Genomic DNA, 26,426 nt, shown 5'->3' on the forward strand with positions numbered 1-26,426 from the left:
TTAGAATGGTGATCGCTCGAAAGTTCTCATAATCTAACTTGTCGTCTTTCTTGTACATGGGGCATATTACCCCTTACCTTCACCTCCTCCGGTAGCTGTTCTGTTTCCCAGATTGTGCCTATCAGCCGGTGTCAGCCTCTCCGGGCCCATCTTTATTAGCTCAGCTCCGATACCATCCTTACCAGCAGCTTTATTCGAGTGTACGAAGGTACGGTGCTGCCATCTGGGAAAAGTTTGCTCGATGCGTGAAGCGTCGAAAATTTTACCCGGCAAGGTATAGGAAGCGAAATTTCAAATGCTCATAAAAAAATTAACTACAATAGTTATTTAAAATCTTTTCAGTATATGTTGATATACTTTTGATGGGCTACATTATAGGCATATAATTTTGAGTTTTATATTTTTTCTCAATATGCTGCTGATTCTATAGTTGACCAATAGTTTAACCCCGTACACTTAACAGAATTTAATTAAAAAGTGCTTTGAATTTTTTAGAAGCATTTGAAAATTGACTTCCTATGCTTTGCCATGTAAAATAATTGGAGCTTCACGCATAGGGTCAACTGTGGTAATTACCTTCGTAGACGCGAATTGTTCTTGAGCTGGTGAATGGTATCCTTAAAGGGGCAGGATCCGTCATCAATTTCGGAATTTTCAAAAGCAGTTTTTTCGTTCAAAATCAAGAAAATTTACTAGAAAATGCGTTCACTGTATCCAATTCTCCAACCGCAACACAGTGAACACATTTACATCGAATAATTTTCAGCTTTAAACAGAAAAACTGCTTTTGAAGTTTCGATGATGACGATGATTACGATGACGGAGCGTTGATCGTTAACCTCCCTCAAAGTGGGGGCTGGTTGGTTTCCATCGTCCGCAGCAGTGTTGTGAAAAACTCAATATCTCACAACTCACGCTTGAGATTTTTCATGCGTGAGTTGTCAATCATGCAACTCAGCAGTCAAAAAATCATGGATGAGTTGGCTCACCTTTTTGACTCATTGCCTCGTAGTTCCACAGTTTACTCACACACTGCAACAATTTCTTGTTAGTCTGGTAAAATTATATTAAGCCTTTCTAACGTAAACAACAACATTCGGGTTTTTCGACTTTTTGCCGGGTTTTTTGACTGAATCATTTTTTTTCGGTTTGAGTTGATTGAGTTGATTTTGCATCAAAATCTCAAGCGTGAGATTTGCGAAGCAGATCTCTAATGAGTTTGCTCTCACGGGAGAGCGTATTGATTGAGATTTTGAGTGTGAGTCTATCAACACTGGTCCGCAGTACTGACGAAGGCATTGCTTCCGTTGTCCCGTCCTTCATTGCCTGTGCTCTCAGCGCCATTCAGGTGTTCGCCGAAGTGCTGCTTCCACCTTTCGATCACCTCACGATCGTCCGTCAAAATGTTCCCATCCTTATCACTGCACATCTCGTCTCGCGGCACGAAGCCGTAGCGGGATGCGTTGAGCTTCTGATAGAACTTTCGTGTTTCTTGAGACCGTTACAGCTGTTCCATCTCTTCGCAATCGGTCTCCTCCAGGCGGTGTTTTTTTCTTCAGAAAGAGGCAGGTTTGGTGTTGCCGTTTCCGTCTATAGCGTTCCACGTTCTGTCGGATCCCTTGCTGCAGCATGACCGCCCACGCTGCATTCTTCTCTTCCAAAATCTGCCTGCATTCCTCGTCGCACCAATCGTTCCGTCGACCCCGTCCCACGTAGGGGAGGTGGGGGTAACACCGACACCCTAAGGTTTAGAGCTGTTTAAAAATATAGGAAGGCAATAATTATTACTTTTTCTGCGCAGGCTCTTTGTATAGATAGTTAGCTATGGAATATGTACATTACAACTGTAAAAATATGGTTATTTTGACAAATTAGGTACGTTTTGTAAACTTAGTAAAAACAGAATTATTCAATTCGGTGTGGGTAAGACCGCCACCCCTAGGGGGTAACACCGTCACTCAAGGGGGTAACACCGTCACCCAAGATGATTTTCATTATATCATTTTAACTGTTCATTTGTTAACATTATCAATGACTTTTAATAACTTGAGATGCGTTGTAAGGGGCGATCCATAAATAACGTAGCATTTTTTTCGAAGATTTTAGACCCCCTGCCCCCTTGTAGCGTGCTTTCCTATACCAATGACATGACCGGTCACAAAATCTGAGACAACTCTCTCCCACTAAAATGCTACGTCATTTACGGACGACCCCTAATTTGATTATTATGGGATTTTGGAACAGGTACCGAAAACTGCTGCTTTAAGCGGTTGTCACATCATACAGCTACGTTCCCTATAATACGATGGGTGGTACGGCCACCCAATGCGGTTTTTTGTTGTCATTCAACCAATGTTGTACCAGAAATGTCGTCATTTGGTTAGTCTTTTGTCATGCGTATTTAACAAGAGGATATATGTATGCTGTCGATATTGTAGCAGTCTTTTCAAAAGCGGTTCCCATAAGCTGCATTGTATTGTATTGGCCGATTACTTTTCCTGGGTTAGATCGTAGGAAAACATCGGCGGCATTGGAGTAATTTGCTTTGAATGGAGCCATAAACGAGACATCCAAAGGTTGAAGCTTGTTACTGCAATGCGGTGGAAGGGAAAGAATGGTCACATTGTTCTTCCGCGCTTTCGTTGTTACAGCCAGGTTTTTGGTATGCGACGAATGGCCGTCGACCAACAGCAGTACAGGATCCGATTCTGAAGCATGAGCATGCTCAATGAAGTGATCGAAGAAGGTGTCAAACATCTCAACGGTCATGTATCCCGATGGATTACATGCAAATTAACCGATACTTTATTGAACCCTCTGGCTCTTGCGACCAATGTGGGTTCTGGTTTTCGGAACGAAAGTGTCGGATTACGCTTCAAAAATCCGGTCAGCCATTCACGCCCTGCCTTCTTCTTCTTTTTGTTGAACGGATGTGTTATTTTATTCTGTTCTGCTAGCTCGAAAGCTAGTGCCCTTGCATCGTCCATTGTAACTCCGTAGAAACGGGCTTCCAGGTCATGCAGGTGCAGCAGAAGTTCTGCTTCTTGTTCCAGTGTGAAAACCGTTTCTCGAGATCCCAATTTGGATTTTGCCACCTTGCCCAAAACATGATCCCGTAGCGTACTCCTAGGAATTCCAAAAGTTTTGGAAGCAGCTTTAAGGGAAATTCCACTATCCACTGCATCCTTGGCCTGGGTAAGCTGCTGCGGAGTCCAATTTCCACGGGTGCTTTTTCGTTTGTAGTTACGTGGCATCTGTAGATATAAGAAACATATGATAATGTAAAGACCATAGCGGTGTTACCCCACTCGAAGAGTGACGGTCTTACCCAAATGGCGCTTTTGAAAGGCAAAACACCAAAACTGTAGTATTATTGGTCAAACTTACGTTTTAATCAATCCCAATGATGAAAAACAACTCAGATAAGCGTTTGTGTACGAAAACACTGAACTTCTACACTTATTTTCCAATTCACAGCTTAAATTCCACCAGCAGAAAATTACATCCGGTGCTGCTTCGGCGATATGCAAACTTGTTTTGTTTACTTTCATCACATTTGACAGTTCACAATGGGAGTTAAGTTTCTCAAAATGGCTATAATGACATAAACTAAGATTGCATGTGGTTTAAAAGTTTCTGGTATACTGTTTTCTAGTAAAACTCCATGGGTGTCGGGCTTACCCACAGTGTCGGTGTTACCCACACTTCCCCTACCAGACGTTGCTCTCAGCTGCATTGTCGATGGCTGGCTTCACTGTTCTCCAGCAGTCCTCAAGACGGGCTTCATCCAGCTCACCCTCTTCCGGTAATGCAACCGCGAGGTGCTGCGTGTACGTATTTGCGACATCCGGTTGCTTAAGCCGCTCTAGGTCATACTGGGGAGGCCGTCGGCACCGTACGTTGTTAACGGCGGAGAGTTTTTGGCGCAGTTTAACCATCACCAGATAGTGGTCAGCGGCGATGTTAGCGTCACGATAGGTCCTGACGTCGATAATGTCGGAAAAGTACTGTTCACCAATCAGAACGTGGTCGATTTGTGATATCTGCGGTGATACTATCTGCTGTGGTGATTTCCAGGTGTATCGGTATGGAAGGCTGTTCTGGAAGTAGGTGCTACGAATTGCCATATTCTTGGAGGCGGCGAAATCAATTAGTCGTAAGCCGTTTTCGCTCGTCAGCTGGTGGGCGCTGAACTTTCCAATCGTCGGCCTGAATTCCTCCTCCTGGCCAACCTGAGCGTTTAGATCTCCTGTAATGATTTTGACGTCGTGGCTTGGGCAGCTGTCGTACTCGCGTTCGAGCTGCGCGTTGAAAGCGTTTTTATCATTATCGATTCTTCCAGAGTATTTTATTATTATAGCACGTTTATTATGCTGAAGTTGAAGAACCGGCCTTTGATCCTCAACTTGCACATTCTCTCATTGATCGGCCACCACCCGATCACGCGCCTCTGCATGTCACCCATCTCACTATAAAAGCTGTTCCCAGCTCATGTGTATTGCCGCAACTCTGGTAGATGGTATGGTTACCTCTAAACGTTCGCACCATTGATTCCTTCCAACACACTTCCTGCAACGCTACGATGCCGATGCAAACTTCCTTTCCCTCCCAGTATACGACCAAAGTTCCCACCAGGATTGGTTACCCGATCTTCCCCAAGGTTACTCGTACTCCGGCCAGTACCACGAGGAGGTAGGGACAGTTGTTGGACAAGAGGCTAAGGACCACACAAATGGGTCTTCTTTATTCCTTCAGGTACGCGAGGTACCAAAGGTACGCCATGCCCAGCTATTTACCGTGCCAACAAACGGTTTATACGTGCTGTAATTGACTATAACAGTAATCACAAGCTTTATATTCAAACTATTTTTGTGCTACATTTACATTCGGATACTTTTTTTTTTTTTTTCATTATATAGGGGTCTATTTTATAAGTCGAGTCGATCAGAATGACTCGACTAGAGTCACTGTCGACCGAAAAAATCACTCGACTCAGCTCTGTCACTCGAGATTTTCGACAGTTGTCACTCTATGTGACTGGATTACTATGGGAGTCGACGGGTGACATCTGAAATATGCATGCTTGCTTTGATCGACAATGAATACAGACGAGTCACATGAATCTGCTCGATTTACAAAATAGGCCCCATAATCAGCACCAACAATTATTTGTTTTTTTTACCTTACAAACGGTTCAACATAGAAAACGACATTAAATTAAACTTAAACCAGTTAACTATGCAGAAAACCGCACTTAAGCTACTCTGGGAAGTTTGACGGTTTTATTTTAAAAAATAACAGTCTGTCGGGTCACCGCCGTGGTCAGTGTTGGTGTTGGTGTGATAAATGTAAAGTAGGGCTAACAATTTTTGAATATGAAAATAAATTATAAATTACAACATTGTCCTCAAGAACCTTTGAAAATACACATTAAAAACAGTAAAAAACGAAAGATTTTAGTAACAATAGCCATAAAGTAAAAAACGAAAAGGGAGATTTCTTGCAGAATACAAGAGATATGTTAAATGCGGTTTTTCAAACTTTTATTGGGATAATGATTCAGGTTATCGCGTTATAAAGTAAACGTTGTATTCTCCAAAACAGAAAATATAAATGATTATAGCTAAACAGTTCATTAATTCTAGCCACTAATAGGTAATGGTATCAGAGAAAGATCTAGTCATACGACCGCACGGTCCCTCCGGCCCGCTGCATCGTCTTAATACACGCGGTCCTGGTAGCTGTTATCCTGCGGCCGCTGCTGCATCGTGTTGACCATCTGCTGCTGATACTGGCGCATCTGGCAGGCGCGTCTCGGCGGCGTCAGGTACTCGAACATACTCTGCGTGTGCTGGGACAACATCTTGCTCAGGTCACTTGGCATCGGATCAGTCCAGAAGAAGTCATGATTCAGCGCGGAATCCGCATCGATGCGCTCTTTCGGATCCAGGATGAGTAGCTTATCTAGAAGGTCGACCCCGTTCGGGTCCTTTACGTACGGCCGTAATCGATCGCGCACTTTGCGCTTGTGTCCCATCGGGAGCTCCATCTTCTGGTACAGTTCCAGATTGTCTACGCCGGGCCAGACCTCGGTTGTGAATGATCCGCACAGTTGCGAAATGAAGATCAGCTGTTGCTGTTCCGTTGCGCCTTGCATAATTGGCGAACGAGTCCACATTTCGGCCATAATGCATCCGGCTCCCCACATGTCCACCGGAGGTCCATAGTTGCGATCGCCGAGCAACAGTTCCGGCGGGCGATACCACAGAGTTACCACCCTGTTGGTGTAACGGTTCGCTTGACCGTTTTTAGTTATGCTGAAAGCTCGAGCTAATCCGAAATCGGCCAGCTTCAGAACGCCATTCTTCGTTATCAGAACGTTGGCAGCCTTCATGTCCCGATGCAAGATCTTGTTGCTGTGGATGTAATACAACCCATTCAGCAGTTGCTGCATGACCTTCTTGATCTCACCCAGACTGAACTTAACGTTCATGTTCGACAACAATCCGGCCAAATCGTGCTCGCAGAAATCGAACACCAGATAAAACGTCGACCGGTAGCGATTGTTGGCCGTGGCCTTGGTCCGACAAATCTCGATCAGATTCACCACATTTTCGTGCTTCAGCAGCTGCAGGATCCGGATCTCGCGCAGTGCCGTAATCGGAAAACCCTCCTTCTCGTTGTCCATCAGAACCTTCTTCATGGCGACGAACTTCTTGTTGGATTTCTTCTCGCGCGCCTTGAACACCTCGCTGAAACGAATAAAAAGGATTTTATAGAGAGCTTATTTAAAAATGGAGATTGCAATGAAAGTTCCGAAGGGCTGATAGCAACTAAGTGTCGGAAAAACTTTTGAGACCTCATGACTGAAAAAGAAGACCAAAACGGAACTACGAAGGGACCGAAAAGAGACTAAATAGGAAACAAAAAAAGTAAGCAGGATTGAAGAAGACATGAAGAAACCAAATGGAACGAACAGATAATTTTTTTATAGGAATGTATCAGATAATTGGGCCAGGCATTTCACTAAGGATATTCTCAAAAGTTTTATTTTTTTCTTTATTAACGAGATTTTTTGCCCTCGGCTAGTTCATAAGTGTCATAAGTCATAAGTGGCTTTCTTGGGGATGGGATTCGATCCCAGGTTCTTGGCGTGAAAGGCGCGTGACACCAGGTCCGTCCCCTTCAAAAGTTGTATTATGCATTTTTGCATGATTTTCTTCAATTCAGCCAGAAATTAATATGTGGTTTTCAAAGTTTTTTTTAATTAATATTCTGAAGATTGTTTCAGGAGTTCTTTTAGCAAATCTTTTACGGACTTCCTGAGGAATTCATATAGTGATTATTCTATCGAATCCGCTAGGATATCTTTAAGAATTCAACCAGCAAATTCTTCAGAAATGCCTCCAGCGATTTAAGGTGAAGATGAATCGAAGCCAAACTTCAAATTTTCAAGAGCACGGATCTGGAGAACCAAACATCCGTTTAAGCTGAAAACTTAATCGATTGGTCACTAGCTGGTGGTGACCAATCGATTAGGTTTTCAGCTCAAACGGGTGTTTGGTTCTCCAGATCCGTGCTCTTGAAAAATTGAAGTATGGCTTCGATTCATCTTCACCTTAAGTTTCCTTAAGATTTCAGTCCGAAATTTCTCTGAAGATAGACTTAGAAATTACTCTGGAGATTCCTTCATGAATTTCCCCAGAATTTCTTCCCAAAGGAAGCCATCAAAAAATGTATCCCGGATTTCGATTAGAAATTTCTTTATCCCAGATTTCGTTTAGAAATTTCTCCACCAAATTAACCCAGTAGCCTTCTTATGCCCTGCCCATAACTCTATCACCAGGACCCATTATCGTTTGCCTGAAGAGTGCGGCAAAGTCTCCCACGACTCGTCAAAACCCGTGGTTAACCCCTGTAGCTACCCTGCTACCCTGAACGTTCGCTCAAGATTCAAGGGCCACACTACGGGTACAGTCAACTTTCGCTCGTTGCACTAAAGCTGTAGCCCACCTAGTGAAAGACTTTCACTAATCGGGCTGAGTTTTGAGCTGTCAATTCGTCTAGAACAAAAGAAAAGCAGAGCTACCAACATTGACGAAATTCGTTTTATGTCAGAATGTGACGCTTGTCTTCGTTTTAGATGGGCTACAGCCCACCTAACGGGAGCCCAATTAAAACGAAGTGCAATTAAACATAGTGCAACGAACGAAATTCGACTGTACTTAGAGCCGACCACTGGAACCCCAACGGGCTGCAAAATGGTGAGTCGATGAAGTCCTCACAAGTTCCTACCTCATGCTTCCACGGGTCGACGGATGACAAATGACCGCCAGCTAAAAGTTGCGTGCTTAGCTGGTAGTGCAGCCTGGGCCCTGTTGTCCTTCTGACTTCAGCTAGATTGAGGAGGTGCGTCCACCGAGCGTCTGAGAGTGACAAATATGAAGAATATCGCCAGAAGCCATATGCTTGTGGCCAGTACCCGACAGAACAGAGAGCGGTACAGGGCAGCGAGAGCCGATAAAAAGCGAATCCACCGCAGAAAGAAAAGGCAGCACGAAGAAAGGTGGTAGCTGAAGCTCAAGAAAGCATGAACCGGAATGATATGCGGAGATTCTATGCAACGGTCAATGGTGCAATGATCGTGAAGGGAATTTGCTGACCGATAAAACAGCAGTGGCTGGCAGGTAGAAGGAGCACTTTCAGCAATTGTTGAACGGTGAAAATGGAAATGTAGCGAGGAACAGGATGAATATTGATGATGACGATCAAGCTGTGGACGCAGCGACCATAGGAGAGCTTAAAAAGGCTATCAGCGAGCTGAAGAACTGAAGCTGAAGCTGAATTCGGCGTACACAATTCTGTCGCGCATCCTGTTTAACAGACTGAGACCGCTCGAGGAGTCCTTCGTCGGCGAATACCAAGCTGGTTTTCGGGAAAGCTGTTCGACAACGGACCAGATGTTTAGCTTGCGAATGATCCTAGATAAATTCCGGGAGTATAACTTGCAGACTCAGCTTCTGTTTATTGATTTCAAGGCGGCGTACGACTCAGTGAAAAGAAAAGAGCTTTGGCAGATAATGTCTGAACATGGTTTAGGCTGATGCGTGCTACGCTGGATGGTTGGAAATCAAGTGTTCAGATCGCAGACGAGGGTTCGCACTCGAATTTACTGTTCAACATTGCACTCGAGGATGCTATTAGGATATCTGGCATGCAGAGAAATGGCACTATTATCACTAGGTCGCACATGCTCCTTGGCTTTGCGAACGATATAAACCTAATTGGAATCGATCGCAGGTCGGTGGAAGAGGCCTTCGTGCCACTGAAGAGGGAGACAGCTGTTGAGTAATGTATTCAATATTAGTAGATGAATTGATCAAATTCATAGGAAGTCGCTGAAGTGTGTTTTGTTCAATAACATGTTACTCAAACGTAGCATGTGTGGAACAACACCACGCGAAAGTTTATAAATATTTGACACATTGGAATTTGGTGCCGATGTTGTTTAACCTAGTTTTGGTAAACTATGAACCAGGAACTTTCGGCATTTTCTTGATTGTTATGTTTACGTTTGAAGTATATGATTGAATAAAGACGATTCCAACTTCGGACATTAATGAAGAAGGTTCACCTTCCGTGACCATGCTTTAGAACTAAAGCAAAGTGTTATAATTACAAAGTGATGCATCACCGGTATCCATTCGTAGTCCTTCTCCACCATTAGGCAAAACCACGATATGGCGACCGTGACAGGACCTACAGTCTTCGTAGTTATCGAAAAAGTGAAGTTGGTGTAACAGTGAGCAAAAATGTGCCATTAATCGGTAACCAAAAAATATATTCGTCATGACCGATAATTGGCGGCCTTCAGGCAAAGTGCCGTGTGTGGTACTGATTATTGGACTTATACTAATGGCATTAATGTGTAAAATAGTAATGCAATTAATAATCGAGCAGAAAGAAGTGACCGATAAGGCTAAATTCGCCCATCTGTTTGCTCATTGGTAAGCAAGAAGAATTACGTTCGCGTAAGAAAGTGAAGCGAAGAACATTGCCAGAGAAAACATTACCTTCCACAACCTGTAACCGACACAGTTAAAGTGCGATTCCATTGCCCGGCCTCGTTCGAAAAAAGTGCCACCTAAACGAACGAAATGGGAAATACGGAAAGTAACGACCAAAACACACACGTTAAACAGTTAGGTGACCAGCAAGTCACTATTATTGAAAATCAGCAAATTAGCACACAGCTTCATAACCAGCACGATATAAAACTGTGGATAATTTTATTTATAACGAGTGCCTTATTAACATTAAAATTAGTGAGAATGATGTGGAAATGCTGTAAGAAGCAAACTCTTAAAGCATTAAGCACCGCAAATAAAGTGCAAAACGTTTGAACATTGAACTGAATCATTTAAATTAGCTGTTGCAATCGCTATAGCGAATGTGGTAGAGTGTGAAAATCGTAATGTCATCGCGAAGTGCGCGAAAGTTAACAATATCGTCAAATTCAACCACACTGCGCTTATGGATAGCGTCACATCATTGCGAACCAAAGGCATCAACAAAGCAGAGTCCCCCGCACAACCCACGGTAGAGCCGTTGAGTGGTAGAATGATTAACTGTAAACCCGCTACTGTTGCTGATACGGCTGTTGTTGATCCAGGATTGAGCGCATCAAACTACACATACAAAGTAATGGAGTGGATAATTATAATCAAAGGTTAGTAGAAATAGATAGTGTTAAGTAATATGTTGTAAATTTGTAAAATGCGTTTGACGTAGTATAAATCATTGTGTTAAAGGTGTTAAATTGTAAATGTGTAAAACCGGTAATCTTTGAACAAAGTGTGTAATGGTTTTTCGTGTTTTAAAATTCAATGGATAAAGATATCGATCCATTAATTAAAAAACTTTCCAATATTTTGAGAAATCTAAAAAAGTGTCCAAACCGAAAATATCTAAAGAGTACTTTGCAAGCTAAAGCAAGTGAAAGTCGACAAATTTATGACAATCTTATAGAATTATTTCAATTAATTGATGAAACAAGACAAAGATTTTTAACCAAAGCTGTACGTGATATTTACAGCCAGATTAAAATTTTTATTGATACCAGGCTTGATACAGGTATTCATCTGTTGAAGTTCAAACAAGTAGCACAAGTAGTACTTGCAATTGAAATTCTTAAAAAAGGGAGTCGAAAAGTTACCATGGCAAATAATATGGAAATTGTGAAGCTTATTGCTACGCTTTTGCCTCAATTCAATGGCAATGCAGATAAGCTTGAAGGTACGACCGCCGCCTTGAGAGCTATTGATACGATGGTAAACGATAATAATAGAGCTATCGCCATTCAGGTGATACTCTCAAGATTGGAAGGCAAAGCACGATCAGCTGTTAATGCTGCTCCTGCAACTGTCAACGAAATCATTACAAGTTTGGAACAGAGATGCAGAATTACGCAGTCTCCTGAAGCTGTAGTTGCAAAATTGAACGCAACTAGACAGACTTCCACTATCGTAGATTTTACTGACAAAATTGAAAAACTCGCTTTGGAGTTGGAAAAAACTTATTTAACAGAAAACGTTCCATTAGCATCCGCAACCAGGTTAGCATCTAAAGCTGCCGTAAAAGCGTTGACCAATGGAGTAAAGAACTCCGAAATCCAACTAATACTTAAAGCCGGACAATTTGAAAACCTTACTTCTGCAATCACCAAGGTAACTGAATTGGAGGCTGATCAAAGTCAACAGAAACAAGTTTTCTGGACCAATGGCCACCAACCACGTTATCAACCACGTCCAACCTTTTCAAATCACCAGCCTAGGATGATAACTTCTACTTATCGAGGTAGAAGATCAACTTATAGGGGACGAAACACAAATACTGCAAATCGTTTCCAGTATCAGCCACGACCGCAAACAAACAGTTTCCCTGATAGAAACCACAGTCATCAATCAAATAACCGAGGTAGAATAGGTACGAATTCTCGTGTGTATGTTGCACAGGAAAATTCTAGTCAACAACAATCAACAAACCAATCAAACCAACAACAAGTGACAAACAATCCTTTTTTAGAGGTACAGTACGGGCGTACTCAATAAGAGTTTCAGCATCAAATTTTGTCTTGCTCAAAACTGATCTGTCAGACACTCAGTGTACATTTATTGTAGACTGTGGTTCTGATATATCAGTGATCAATGCGAAATGTGTTAAGCCCACCAAAACATACTTCCCAAATCAAAATTGTAATATAGTAGGTATAGGTGAAGGTACAATAGCCTCTCTAGGTAGTACCAAAAGTACAATAAATATTAGTGAACATATGATAGATCAAATTTTTCACATAGTTGAAAACGACTTTCCAATACCGACAGATGGTATAATAGGAAGAGATTTTTTTGTAAATAATCGTTGTACAATAGATTATGATTTATGGTTGCTTAATATCAGTATAAGTAACGAAGTTTTTACCATTCCCATAGAAGATAACGTAGATGGAAAATTTATTATACCTGGAAGATGTGAAATGGTGAAAAGAATTGACGTTCCAGATAATGAAGAAGATGAACTACTTGTTTGCTCACAAGAAGTTCAGCATGGAATTTTTATAGGAAACTCCATTATAAATAAGAAAAATCCTTACGTAAAATTTATTAATACATTAAATGAGCATGTAGTAGTAAAACCCTTCAAACCTACTTTAGAACAACTAAGTTGTTATAAAATAATGAACGTCTCAAATTCGAACATTAAGCATAGTAATAGGATTGAAGAATTAATTACTAAAGTGAAAATTTACACAAAACTCAGAAAAATCTTTACAAATTGATGATGAACTATAATGATGTATTTCATATATCAGAGGATAGGCTAACAGCAAATAATTTTTACGAACAATCAATAGAATTAATTGACAATACCTCCGTTTACATTCCTAACTACAAACAGATTCATTCCCAACAAACTGAAATAAATAGCCAAGTTAAGAAAATGCTCGATGATGGTATCATTGAACCATCTGTTTCGCATTTTAACTCACCCATATTATTAGTACCAAAGAAATCTGACTCTGGTAAAAAATGGCGTCTAGTTATAGATTTTCGTCAATTGAATAGAAACATCTTACCCGATAAATTTCCACTGCCAAGGATTGAAACCATTCTTGATCAACTGGGTAGAGCACGCTATTTTACTACATTAGATTTAATGTCTGGATTTCACCAGATACCTTTGGAAAATAATTCAAAAAAGTATACTGCTTTTTCCACTAGCGATGGTCATTATCAATATACAAGATTACCCTTTGGACTAAATATTTCTCCTAATAGTTTTCAAAGGATGATGACTATCGCAATGGCTGGACTATCACCGGAATGTGCATTTGTTTACGTAGATGATATTGTTGTGATAGGCTGTTCAGAAAATCATCATCTTAGAAATCTAGAAAATGTCTTCGAACGTTTAAGAATGTACAATTTAAAATTAAATCCTGAAAAATGTGATTTTTTTAAAAGTGAAGTCACATATTTAGGTCACAAAATTTCAGATAAAGGTATAACACCTGATGACGCAAAATTTTCAATCATCGAAAAATATCCAGCACCACAAAATGCTGATGAAGTTAGAAGATTCGTCGCGTTTTGTAACTATTATAGGAAATTCATTCAAAATTTTGCTTTAATAGCACGACCGTTAAATAAATTATTACGAAAAGATGTAAAATTTTTATGGACATCAGAATGCCAGGAGTCATTTGAAAATTTGAAGAAAAAACTACTTTCACCTCAAATTTTACAATTTCCCGACTTTTCGAAAGATTTTACTTTAACCACTGATGCTTCATCCTTCGCATGTGGTGCAGTTTTGTCTCAAAACCACAATGGAAAAGATCTACCTATAGCATTTGCTAGTAGAACTTTTACAAAAGGTGAAGAGAACAAAGCTGTAATTGAAAAAGAATTAGCTGCTATACACTGGTCTATAAATTACTTTAAATCATATTTATATGGACGTAAATTCAAAATTAGAACAGACCACAGACCATTAGTTTATTTGTTTGGAATGAAAAATCCAACTTCTAAACTAACCAGAATCCGATTGGATCTTGAAGAATTCGATTTTACAATTGAATATATGGCAGGAAAAGAAAACATAGTCGCTGATGCTTTATCACGAATAAAGTTGAATTCAGATGATTTAAAATCCATGTTCGTTTTAACTAGAAGCATGGTCAAAGAACAAGACAACCCAAACCCAAATCAAACAGTCACCTTGCAGCCTGATCAACTCAAGATGTATGACTCGTTGTCAAATGAGGAGGTTAGAGGTATTCCAAAGCTTGAAATCGAAGTTATAAAAAGAAACAAGAAATTCGTACAATGTGTAGTATATATTATGAATAAAAACTACAAGAAGTCTCTTCTATTAGTAGGAGAGTACAGAATTTGTCTCCAAGAACCTGTCGCATTAGAGTACATGGTTCGAGATATTGAAATAGCTGCTGAAAATAAAAGCATGCACAAAATAGGTCTTGATGTTAACACAACGTTTATGAAATTATTAGACGTCGATATATTGAAGAAACTTGCAAGCAAAATACTCAAAAAACTAAACATCGTACTATTTGAACGACCAAAAATAATTATTGATTCCCATATGATATCCGAGATTCTCGAGAAAAACCATAACACACCAACCGGAGGTCATATAGGACAGAACAAATTATATAAAAAACTTAGGAAAGAATATGAATGGAAGCAAATGAAACGAACAATCGCAGAGCTCGTAAGAAAATGTAACGCGTGTAAAATGAATAAAAACCAGCAAAAAACTTGTGAAAAATTTGTTAAAACAACTACACCACTTAAACCATTTGAAATTATAAGTATAGATACCGTTGGACCATTTGTCAAAACAATAAACAACAATAGATACGCAGTCACAATACAATGTGATCTTAGTAAATACATAGTCATTATTCCAACACCAAATAAAGAAGCACATACAATCGCAAAAGCAATAGTCGAACATTTTATGTTGATATATGGAACTACAATAAAGGCAATAAGAACAGATTTAGGGACAGAATATAAAAACGAATTATTTACAAAAATAAACAATTTTTTTGAAATTAATCATATCACCTCAACAGCATATCATCCCCAAACAATTGGCTCACTGGAAAGGAATCATAAATGTTTAAACGAATATTTAAGAATCTTTTCCAATGAACACAGAAATGATTGGGATGAATGGACAAATTATTATTGTTTCTCTTATAATACAACGCCAAATTTCTCAACAAATTATACACCTTTTGAACTAGTATTTGGCAGATCAGAAAAAATTAATAAGGAACTATTATCAACAAAAATAAATCCAATTTATAACGTAGATGATTACAATCAAGAATTTCAACACAGATTAAAAATTGCTTACAACAGAGCTAAAGACTATTTGGAACAAACAAAATTGAAAACGATACAAAATCAAAAAAATGTAAAACCGATTGAAATAATAGTAGGAGATAAAGTAGGGTTGACAGTCGAAAATAGAAAAAAAATAGATGCTTTATATTCAGGACCATACATTGTTAAAAATATTATAGACCCAAATGTTACTATAGAAAATATGCTTACACATCAAAACCAAATTGTACACAAAAATCGACTAATAAAAATTTAAGACAAAAAGTACTTGGTCATAGAATGATATAACATCATTCTCCTAAAAGGGGAAGGTGTTGAGTAATGTATTCAACATTAGTAGATGAATTGATCAAATTCATAGGAAGTCGCTGAAGTGCGTTTTGTTCAATAACATGTTACTCAAACGTAGCATGTGTGGAACAACACCACGCGAAAGTTTATAAATATTTGACACATTGGAATTTGGTGCCGATGTTGTTTAACCTAGTTTTGGTAAACTATGAACCAGGAACTTTCGGCCTTTTCTTGATTGTTATGTTTACGTTTGAAGTATATGATTGAATAAAGACGATTCCAACTTCGGACATTAATGAAGAAGGTTCACCTTCCGTGACCATGCTTTAGAACTAAAGCAAAGTGTTATAATTACAAAGTGATGCATCACCGGTATCCATTCGTAGTCCTTCTCCACCATTAGGCAAAACCACGATACAGCGAGAATAGGCGTGACCATTAATTCTACCAAAACGAAGTATATGGTTGCAGGTAGAGACATACTCAGGCTTGGTTTTGTAGGTGCTAAGGTAGTGTTTGATGGAGATGTGTTTGCTGTTGAAGAATTAGTTTACCTTGAAACACTTGTCACATGTGACAACGACGTTTCCCGTGAAGTGAAAAGACGTGTTGCGGCTGCGAATAGTGCATTTTACGAACTATGTAACCAGCTTACGTCCCGCAGCTTCAAAATTCAAAATTCAAAACAAAATTCTCCCTGTATAAAACATGGATTCTTCCGGTGGCTCTCTACGGGCACTAAACGTGGACGTTAAAAGAAGCAGACCGGAAAGCTTTCGGTGTTTTCAAGCGTAAAATGCTGCGGACAATACTCGATGGGAAACTCGAAAATGGTGTGTGGCGCAGACACATGAATTACGAATTGTATCAAGTGTACAAAGTTGCAAATATTATCAAGCGTGTAAAATACGTCAGACTTCAGTGGGCTGGCCACTTAGTGCGAATGTCGAAAGAAAAAACATGCGAATATAATATTCAGCTAAGAATCATGCAGAGGTCGGCGGCTTCTGGAAGACCTCGAATACGCTGGCTGTACGCAGTGGAAGAGGACCTGGCGACCCTAAACGTTCGGGGCAACTGGAGAAGTTTCGCCCAAGACCGACAAAGATGGAGCTACAATACGCCCGGCAATGGCGTGACGCTACGCTGTAGCCATCAAGGTAAGATAGGTGTTCACGCCAAACTTGAATCATAAATGTGAATCCAAGTTTTGACCTCTATTTCTTCCTCCTTCACCCATTGTTCAAATCGATGCCCACTACATGCTTTTTCGCAACAACAGTATTGTTCGATCGAGAGAACCTGCTTCTAGACGTTCGTATACACAATATACGAGCCAGAACAGACGATGCAAACCATCTATTTGTTCTTCTTCAACCTACTTAATAGAACAGCAGTAAAAGCCTGATCAGTACAATCGTTGACTGCGATCGATACATTACCATCCTCATCACAACCAAGCTGTGCCGCTCGCGCGTTCGCCGCCTTTCGCACCCTTAGCCCACAGACCGGGTTTGGGTGAAGTGATTTTGTAATTAAAACTCCAAATGTAAATATTGTAAATATACGTTCATCTATTAAATAATGAATATTTAATGTGAATTAGTTTGCGATTCTTGATGATGTGATGTGCACTGTATGTTGCACCATCCCGATCATTGTATAGCAAACAGGTTGGAAACAATAGTCCAGCGATTTACATAGCATGCTCCGCGAAGCCATAGCAAGTGCTCCACGACAGTTTTGAAAATGTATACCAATGTCTTGAAATGTCTCAAACTTTTGCTCTAAAATGCTAAAATTAAATGAAACACCGTGCATCACACTCATTGAACGTTTACTATATACATATGTTCAACCGGTAATAGGGCGATATTCAAAACTGAAAAGGCAATAGATGGCTCTTTTTCAATGGTAGTAAAAACGAAATCCTGAAGCAAAGAAAGCACCACGGAAGATGAACTAAACACAAAAAGTTATGCTTTCACTTTACACTTGATTTCTAATCACTATTTTTTTGATTCAGTTTCCTAATTGCGAGCAATTTACGATTTTCATTATTTTCCATACGTTTTGACAGCTCTCCGACTACCATTCTTCCATGCGCTTGTGTTGAAAGTTTGATAAATTTGAGAATCCAGCGTAGCGCGATCAGTGAGAGGAATACAAACATCAGTGTCGCCGCTCGGCGGCCGGTAAGAGAAACTGAATGTTCGAAAGGTTGTTGTCTGCAATTTTTGCCGCTGGCGCCAACTGTTAGTGGTTATGAACGAAATAAACAGTCGTTACCCTATTAACTTAATGTGTATCACTCCACCCAGACTGTGGGCGAAGGGTGCGACGACGAAGTAGCGCGCGCAGAGCACACCCAGAATGTGCCCCATTAAACATTTGACAGTTCAACAGCCGACAAAATTGGTTGAAAAATCGGTCGATTGTTGCACCGACGCTTATGGAAGATTAACACAGGGATCAATCGAATATCACCCGATTTAAAAGGGTGGGCCGACGCATTCCTACTAAATACGTGAATAAATCGGTATTTTAAGTAAAATCCAAGCAAGTTGACCTACTAAACATCAGATTTCTCCGGCCACGCGATTTAATCTAGCGATTAATCAGTTGATCGCTGTGTTAAACTTCCATAAGCGTCAGTGCAACAATCGACCGATTTTTCAACCAATTTTGTCGGCTGTTGAACTGTCAAAAATGTTTAATGGGGTGCTGTAGGCCGTACTGATCGGTCGGCGATCAACTATCGAACTCATGAGGCCTTCTTGCTATTGCTGGCTACTGTTGAAGAGCATGGAGAGACAGTATAGAAGAGAGAGTACTACACTGTCCCGTATACTGTCGATGGATACGGCAGGCTAGATGTAGGTATTTCTTTCCACAACATCACACGGCAGTGCTGTCTGGCTTGTACCAGACCAAATATAGCTTCTATTGCAAAAGGCCGTGGAAAGAGTTGCAAAACAGATGATTGTTTTACCTCTTTGCGATCTGGTGCTTAATAGTGATTCACAGAAATAGTTACAACGAATGCGTGGATTCGTCTACAGGCGACATCTGCTTGAACAGTGGATGTGGATGGTTGAGCATGGTGGTCAAAATATGAATTTCTGAACTTTGTTCACCTTTGGCATGAACAGTAGGTATATAACAGTTCTATCCATCGTTGGCATATTTTCGGAGATTGATACGAAAGTCACGGTACTCCATCTGCTTTTAAGTTTCTCTATTTGAGATTCTGCTCAGAGGATTCAAACATTCATTAAAGAGACGAAAGTCAAGTTACTTATTGGATTTTTTCGCGCCTCATCTCACATACCCCTAATTTGCCAAAGTAATCCCGCATAGAAATTTACAATTGCCCTTACATTCATCACAATAAAAATCTTCTATCTGTTAAGGTTAACGTTTCACATACATTAGGATTAGTGTTTCACAATATAAAGCCTGATTTTTTAAACTGTAAAAAACTATTTATTTAATCCGTACGGAAAAGTGACAGTATGTAATATTATCCAATTATTGTTGTACAATATATGCGTGCAGAGTTCTGAGAAATGGTGCAACATTAATGTCACAATCAGCCAAACGGTAGAGTATGAAATTATACAAACGCTAAAAAATTATAATTGTTTTATGAATTAAAGTTCTGGCATCACATCTTTTTACCTTCACAGGAATTTGTTTACACTACCTCATCAGAAAAGCGAAGACGATATAAATGTTGTGCAAAACTTTTGTTATTATGTTTATAACATAATATAGAACATTCCAGCGAAATTTGTGAAACATATTTTTTTTACCTGGGTGAATTTTTTTCAACGTGTCATGTTTACTTTTCCTAGATCCAGTGAAAAAAATAAAAAAAAATAAGCGGTTCCGAGAATTACTTCTGCTGCCTCTACGGCAAAACTAGCGGCCTCGGTAGCCTGAAATCACTCCGGAGGATACAATTTCAATGTCCGATAGTGAAAGCAGCATTCGGAGAGTGAAGAAAACTCCCGAAACTTGCGCATGTTTAAGAATTTCAACAAAGTGTTGAAGCTCTGTTCAGAGTTCAGAGCTGACAGTGAAATTCGCGGCCGTGATTCCATTTCATTCATCGAACGAACAAACAGGCGCAGATTAGATCTTTTCCGTACCTCATTCGTTCCGGATGATTTGAAAAGCTCCAGCAGGAATGTTTTTGAGTTTGGTAAGTGTTTGTAGCTGGAGCTCTCTTACGGTTTCTAACATTTTTCATTTTCTTTTTTTATTCAATATTAATGTGGGATGGAAGCAATCGCGGCCAAGAATCGAATGTTGACGACCTGAATGGCTCTTTTCCTGGGAACGTCGGCGCTAAATCCATATCATGCGTGTGCTAGAATAAGGGCGTAAGTAAAACGATCAATTACTCTTCATCGATTTGCTCTTCTTTGAATAAAGTCACGCATAATTTATGACCTCGCTCTAAAAACCATTGGTAATCAAGTATGTAGCTAGATGTTACTGAGCAAACTAATGGATTTCCACATTGTTTAACAACGCTAAGATGAAGTGAAGATCTTCCTCTAGTTTTTATCTTTTTTTCCATTCATTTGCTTGAAAACAACGAGCTAGAGCTGCACTCGGTTAACAATGGCTTTTTGGACCAGCTCATAAGTTATGCGAGAAAGATGGAAGTTTGTTAGGCGCCGTCCATTAATTATGTAATGCTTGAAAGAGAAGGAGGGGGTTGACTCAAGTATTACGACCCATACAAAAGTTTCGTAGTAAAAGCGTTAAAAGTTTATCGCCTGACCGAAATGTTGCATTTTGTCATTTTATATCAAAAAAGATAGCATCGATGATGAGAAATCAATCATGTTACTTACGCTCTTATTTTAGCATACGATTGATATGCTCTTCACAACTCATATGTTGAATTAAAGTATTATAGTTTGAATATAATTATGATGCTCTAACAATATTATTGTAGATTTATTTCGAATAGGAAATAATGAAACAAGAATTACGTGTAGTCTAAATTTTGAGGTAGTGTATTAAGCCCCAAGCACAATGTGAGCGGCAGCGCGGTACAACGGCAAAACGGCAAGCCCATATTGAGCTACACTCTACTTGTTAAGTCAATGTTGAAAAGGATTTAGTCAACACTGGATTGATAAGTAAAGTGTAGATCAAAATGGGCATGCCGTTTTGCCGTTGTACCGCGTTGCCGTTCACATTGTGCTTGGGGCCTTATTTATAAGTGTACCGTAAGGACGCCATTCACCGCTCATGCTCCATTCACCGCTCATTGAATTATTTTGAAAAATCTGAACAAATTTTTGCAATAAAAGTCATCAACATGTATGAGTATACCAGAATGGATTGTATCAGAATGAAATTCATATGATTTAATTTTATATACTATTTATAAAAAATAATTTTAGGCTGTTTAAGGCTGTAAACATGAGTTGAACAATGATTTTATTATGGCAGATCGAAAAATGCTTCTTAGCTGCCATGCTTTAATATGTTGTTGTACTATAGCACAAAGATAACAACCAGCTAATGAAAGTAAATTAATTCCAACAAGTTGTGTATATAGAGCCAGTGTTGATAGACTCACACTCAAAATCTCAATCAATACGCTCTCCCGTGAGAGCAAACTCAAAAGAGATCTGCTTCGCAAATCTCACGCTTGAGATTTTGATGCAAAATCAACTCAATCAACTCAAACCGTAAAAAATGATTCAGTTGCAAAACCCGGCAAAAACTCGTGAAACCCGAATGTTGGTGTTTACGTTAGAAAGGATTACTATAATTTTACCAGACTAACAAGAAATTATTGCCATGTGTAAGTAAACTGTGGAAATACGAGACAATGAGTCAAAAAGGTGAGCCAACTCATCCATGATTTTTTGACTGCTGAGTTGCATGATTGACAACTCACGCATGAAAAATCTCAAGCGTGAGTTGTGAGAAATTGAGTTTTTCACAACACTGTATAGAGCCTCATACTTCGGATGAGCGGTGAATGGCGCCCTACACATGTGTCATTGGCATACATGTTATTCGGTACCATTATACGTTGTTCAGATTTCAACTTCTTTCCTACAAAAACAAATGTTTTATCTTGCGTCTAGCGCAAAAAGTTGGGAAAAATATCGAAAAACCGATTTTGACAGAATTTAATGTGTTGAAATGCTGTTAAATGAGCGGTGAATGGCGTCCTTACGGTACTTTAAACAGAAATGTTTCAGTTTTTCTGCAAGTAACTTGTTTTTCACTTTATAGGCTGAACAACTTTCCATTGAGCTACAAATATAAAACACGCACTACTTGTTTCATCATTTCTTATAAATGTCCCCGTCATTTCCTATCAAAAAGAACAGTACAGAGAACGATTGAAATGCCATAAAGAACAATAAATCAATAATTACACAAACATTCTTCGCATATCCATAAGTTTAATGGTTTAACTGAATCGAAACAATTTGCCCTACCATTATTTGATCAAAAATGAACTGTATATCAACTGTTTTGCAAACAGTAAACGAAAAATTTTGTTTGAGAAATTTGGCATTTTTAAATGGTTACATAACTTATCCGCCCATTCCCCACATTGTTATTTGTCCAATAACAATTCACCAGACTGTCAAACCCGTTTGTGGTATTGTTGGTTTATTGTTATTGTGGATGTTATTCGAAACTGTTTAGATATTGTCGTAAGTGGTTCTGGATAGTTTGGGAAACAGTGCCTGTATGGTTTCGATTTATGCGGGATGCTATTCGAACTAAAGTTAGATATCTTTGCCAATTATAAGGTTATTCACCGCATGACGTTATTAATATGAAAATTTGTTGTCTTTTTCGGCGAAACTAGTTTGAAATCTTAAATGAACTGTTTAAGAATTCATAAAAATTTTACTTGTGAAATTACTTGAGAAATGTTTGGTTTAACTGCAGGAGTAATCCATGAATTAAATGCTGAACAAATTCTTAGAGAAATTTCTAAAGGAACTTTATGAGGAATTTCAGGTCAATTCAATTGAAAAAATTCTGTGAGAGTAAAATTTTCTCGGATTGACGAAATTTACGATTATGATTCCTGATTATTAACAGTGGAAGAATTCTTGAAGGTTCACATAAGATTTTTTTTGGAACAATAACTGAATCACATTACCACTTATGTTGCGTTTTTAGTGTGAAACGCTAGCCATGGTCATTGTCTATAGTGAAAAACATCCCAAAAGTTATTGCACTGCTAAAACCGAAAAAGAGTGAAAGAGGAGAGAATCTCTCATTAGACCTTCAGTAAAGTTCAGCGAGAAATATTGGCGTAGGAATTCTTGTAGAGATTATAGTAAAACTCTCTTAACGAATTTTAAAAATATCTTTTAGAGTAAAAACCATCATCAGGAAATCCTGAGATAGTCTCTGGGAAAATTTCAAGAGTAATCCCTTTAAAATTATTGGAGGTAATAATGTTGAAGTGCGTAAGGATTTCATAGGACAAATTCTGGGGAAATTCTTTTAAGCATCCATGGAAATATCACTCGAAGGATTTCTTAAAAAAAATTGCAGATCGAAGGAGTCTCTTCAATTATTCCAGTAGATATGTCACTAGAAAAACATGTAGAATAAACATATGCATTAGACGATTTCACAAAAATCGAAATGTCTGGGATTCAACCAGTCACTCCTAGTCCTATTTGCAATAATAAAAAATTCTAACGAGAATTTGGAAAAATTAAAATCAAAATAAATACCACTAGTTGAACGTATTATAAGTACTTTACAACTACAACTACAGTTTTTGTTCTACGAGTTTCTTAACCTCATGTCTAATCATAAAAATTCAACCGTAGTATCATTCCTTTGCCTTTTTGGAACATTATTGTAGTACATCATTTTCTTATCAGAATTACGGATAAATTGTAAAAAATCGTCGGAAATACGGCATTCCTCATTTCACAGCATTTAAAGTTGCTGCCAAATGGCGTAATTGCTGACATGTTACAAAATTGAACATGGTAGCTTTGCTTTTTCAATGATGAATAATGATGATGGAAGCAAACAGCTAGCAAATGTCATCAATGCAGTCGTGCTTCAAACAATATTCGCATTTGATGCTAAGTAGTTACATACGGCGCACAGTAAAAGTCAAAAGAATTTATGACACGTACAGAGGCTCTACTAATCTCTGACGGTTTCTTTGGAGCATTATCAAAATTTGCGAAGAAGAGGTTATTTTATTTTTTTTTGTATGGTATTCAGTTGGAGCTGCCTGACAGCTTAACTTGTCAAGGTTGAACCCTCGGTCTGGCTTTTGCCAAGTTTCCCCTCTACCAGGACCAATACTCAGACGGACTAGGCAATGGCGCCCACATGACCACTGCTTTTTTATTAGTATTGTGACGTGGTAGTTTTTGAGAAGTACCCATATTCCCTTGCTTCTGAGAAAAGGAAGCATTGTGAAAATCAGCAGCTCCATCAGAATTTGTTTGAAATAGTAGTGTAGTAGTGTCATTACTAATACTGTCTAGTCGAAATGGTTTTGAATAATTTGTCATTCAAGTGCTATTCTGATTACTCCTGTGTTTTACGTAAGATTAGTCTTAAATGTCAATTGTCGTCAAGTCTTAACAAAATCAGGCTGTTTAGTAGTAGTTCTAGTTAATTTCATTTTTTGTTGTTAAAAGTATTTATTGGTCATTACGTTCATATATCCTTAAAGAAAAAAGTCGCTTTCCTTGTCTGTTCAACAAATTTTCGAAACTAGCAAGTGTACCCTAATGATCGATCTCAGCGTCTTACTTTCCATAGTCATTTTTATAGTGAATATTGAAGAGTAAAGTTACCTTAGGCTTCTATTACAGTCTCCTACAAGATTCACTTTTCGATGGCAAATGCAATGCTTCACAACGCCTACTTTCTACTTTCTATTTTTGCGAAAATGAAGCTGGAATTAGATTATTTATACCGCTGTTACAAAAGAGGTATTTCTTATTATGGCAATGTAAAAACCATATTAAAATAAGATTGTCGCCACTTATTTCTACTCAGTGAATCTACTAGTCATTTTCCTAAGTATTCCCTACGTCGTATATGATAACGATGTATCTAGAGCTAGCTAATAGTAAGAGTGGCTACGGATCATTCTGGTTAGCAAAAGGCAAACTGAACGTCACCAATAGTATTAATGCCCACTTCGAATAGATTAATTATTTGAAATGGGCATCAATTCTATCAATGACGCAGAATGTCCGTTGGATCACATCCGAGATATTATTGCGTCTATGCCATATGAATTATGACGCGGCTTTAAGCAAAAAATGCCAAAATGTGATACCACCACTACAGGTTACGCCTTTGGTTTCCATAATATGGGCTAATGGATTATGCCCTCCCATCGCGGCAAGGTCGCATAACCAAGGGGAGGGTTTTTTCACCCTCCAATTTGCGAAGAAGAGGTTATTTGCATCAAAATAGAGAATTTAGAGACCTTCCCTTGGAGATAGAGACTTTTCAGATACTTGCATCAAAATAGTGAGTTTCTCAAGAGAGCCCCGTGGCGAGATGGACCGTGAGCGGTCTTAGCTGTCTAACTAGACACCCCAAAGAAAAAACAAAAGAAAGCCCGCTACCAGCCCTGGGAAAAGCAAAACAAAACATTCGAGGGAATTCCACATCGTCGCCATTCCGGATGGGTTTTCCCCGGGATACTCACCCGAAAGTACCCTGGCCGATTTTGGCAACCTTCTCGTACTTGCTGGACTCGTCGCAGTACGGAAAGTCGTAATCCTCGATGTACTTTTGCTTCTCCGCCATGCTGAGCACCGTACTCGAGGTGGACATTTGCATCCCGGAGGAATGTCCCTCGCGGCCAGAGGAGCTCATGGCGGTGGCGGCGGTGAAGGCACTTCGCACTTGGCACGCAACAATTCACAACGGGATCAGAACTTGTAGCGGGGAAAACACGTAAAACTGCGGATTCGCGTTCGAACAGGAAAAACAGCAAAACACTTTTGGCTTTTGTTTCTGACTTTGGCAGATGATGACGAGAGAGTTCGAAAAGCTTTTCGTCGCGAAGTTCGAAAGTGTCAGTTTTCGAACATGAACTGAGGGCTAAGTTGGCGGATAAATGCATGCAGAATCCAGCATGCACTCAATAATAAATATAGTTACCGGATTAAAGCGGGGGCCACAATGGTCCGTCAACTTTGACTTCAGCGGGGGCCACAATGGTCCGTCAACTTCGACTTCGACTTCAGCGTTAACGCATCCGTCAATGTACTAAAAACGTTGACGGATGCGTTAATGCAACACATGCGCACAATACTGCGTTGCGTCGTGCGTTGTTATTATTGTTGAACTAGCTTACCCAGCGTGGCTAGCCACGCTCTAACAAAATTTGAAAGCGGAAAGCTATGCATAATCACTACTCATTTTTTTATATGCATAATCTTCCAAAGACTGATAATGTCACAGATAACAGACGTTGAAGTCCGATATTAAAACTGTAAGACAATTAATGGTCATTTTAACCAGCAAGCAAGTAATTTTATTGATTTCCGACGCGAACGGTTCTCAGATTCTCCAGTCTTGTGCACTTGAAAATTTAAAGTTTGGCTTCGCTTCATAATCACCTTAACATGACCCGACATTGACACGTATGATACTAATGACCGCCAAATCGCCTAAATTTATGCTCTG

General features: G+C 39.3%; 1 protein-coding gene across 1 annotated transcript; it reads right to left on the minus strand.

Moving 5' to 3' along the window:
• Positions 1-5,567: 5,567 nt before the first annotated feature.
• On the minus strand, positions 5,568-25,780 carry LOC5577107 (cyclin-dependent kinase 9). The gene is made up of 2 exons (XM_021846237.1): positions 25,441-25,780; positions 5,568-6,752 (listed from the first exon to the last, which is right to left on the minus strand). The coding sequence occupies exons 1-2, from the start codon at positions 25,608-25,610 to the stop codon at positions 5,720-5,722; spliced, it is 1,203 nt and encodes a 400-aa protein (XP_021701929.1). The 5' UTR covers positions 25,611-25,780; the 3' UTR covers positions 5,568-5,719.
• Between the last annotated feature and the right edge of the window lie 646 nt (positions 25,781-26,426).

This window comes from Aedes aegypti, chromosome 2 (assembly GCF_002204515.2).
Source record: "Aedes aegypti strain LVP_AGWG chromosome 2, AaegL5.0 Primary Assembly, whole genome shotgun sequence".
Lineage (NCBI taxonomy): Eukaryota > Metazoa > Arthropoda > Insecta > Diptera > Culicidae > Aedes > Aedes aegypti.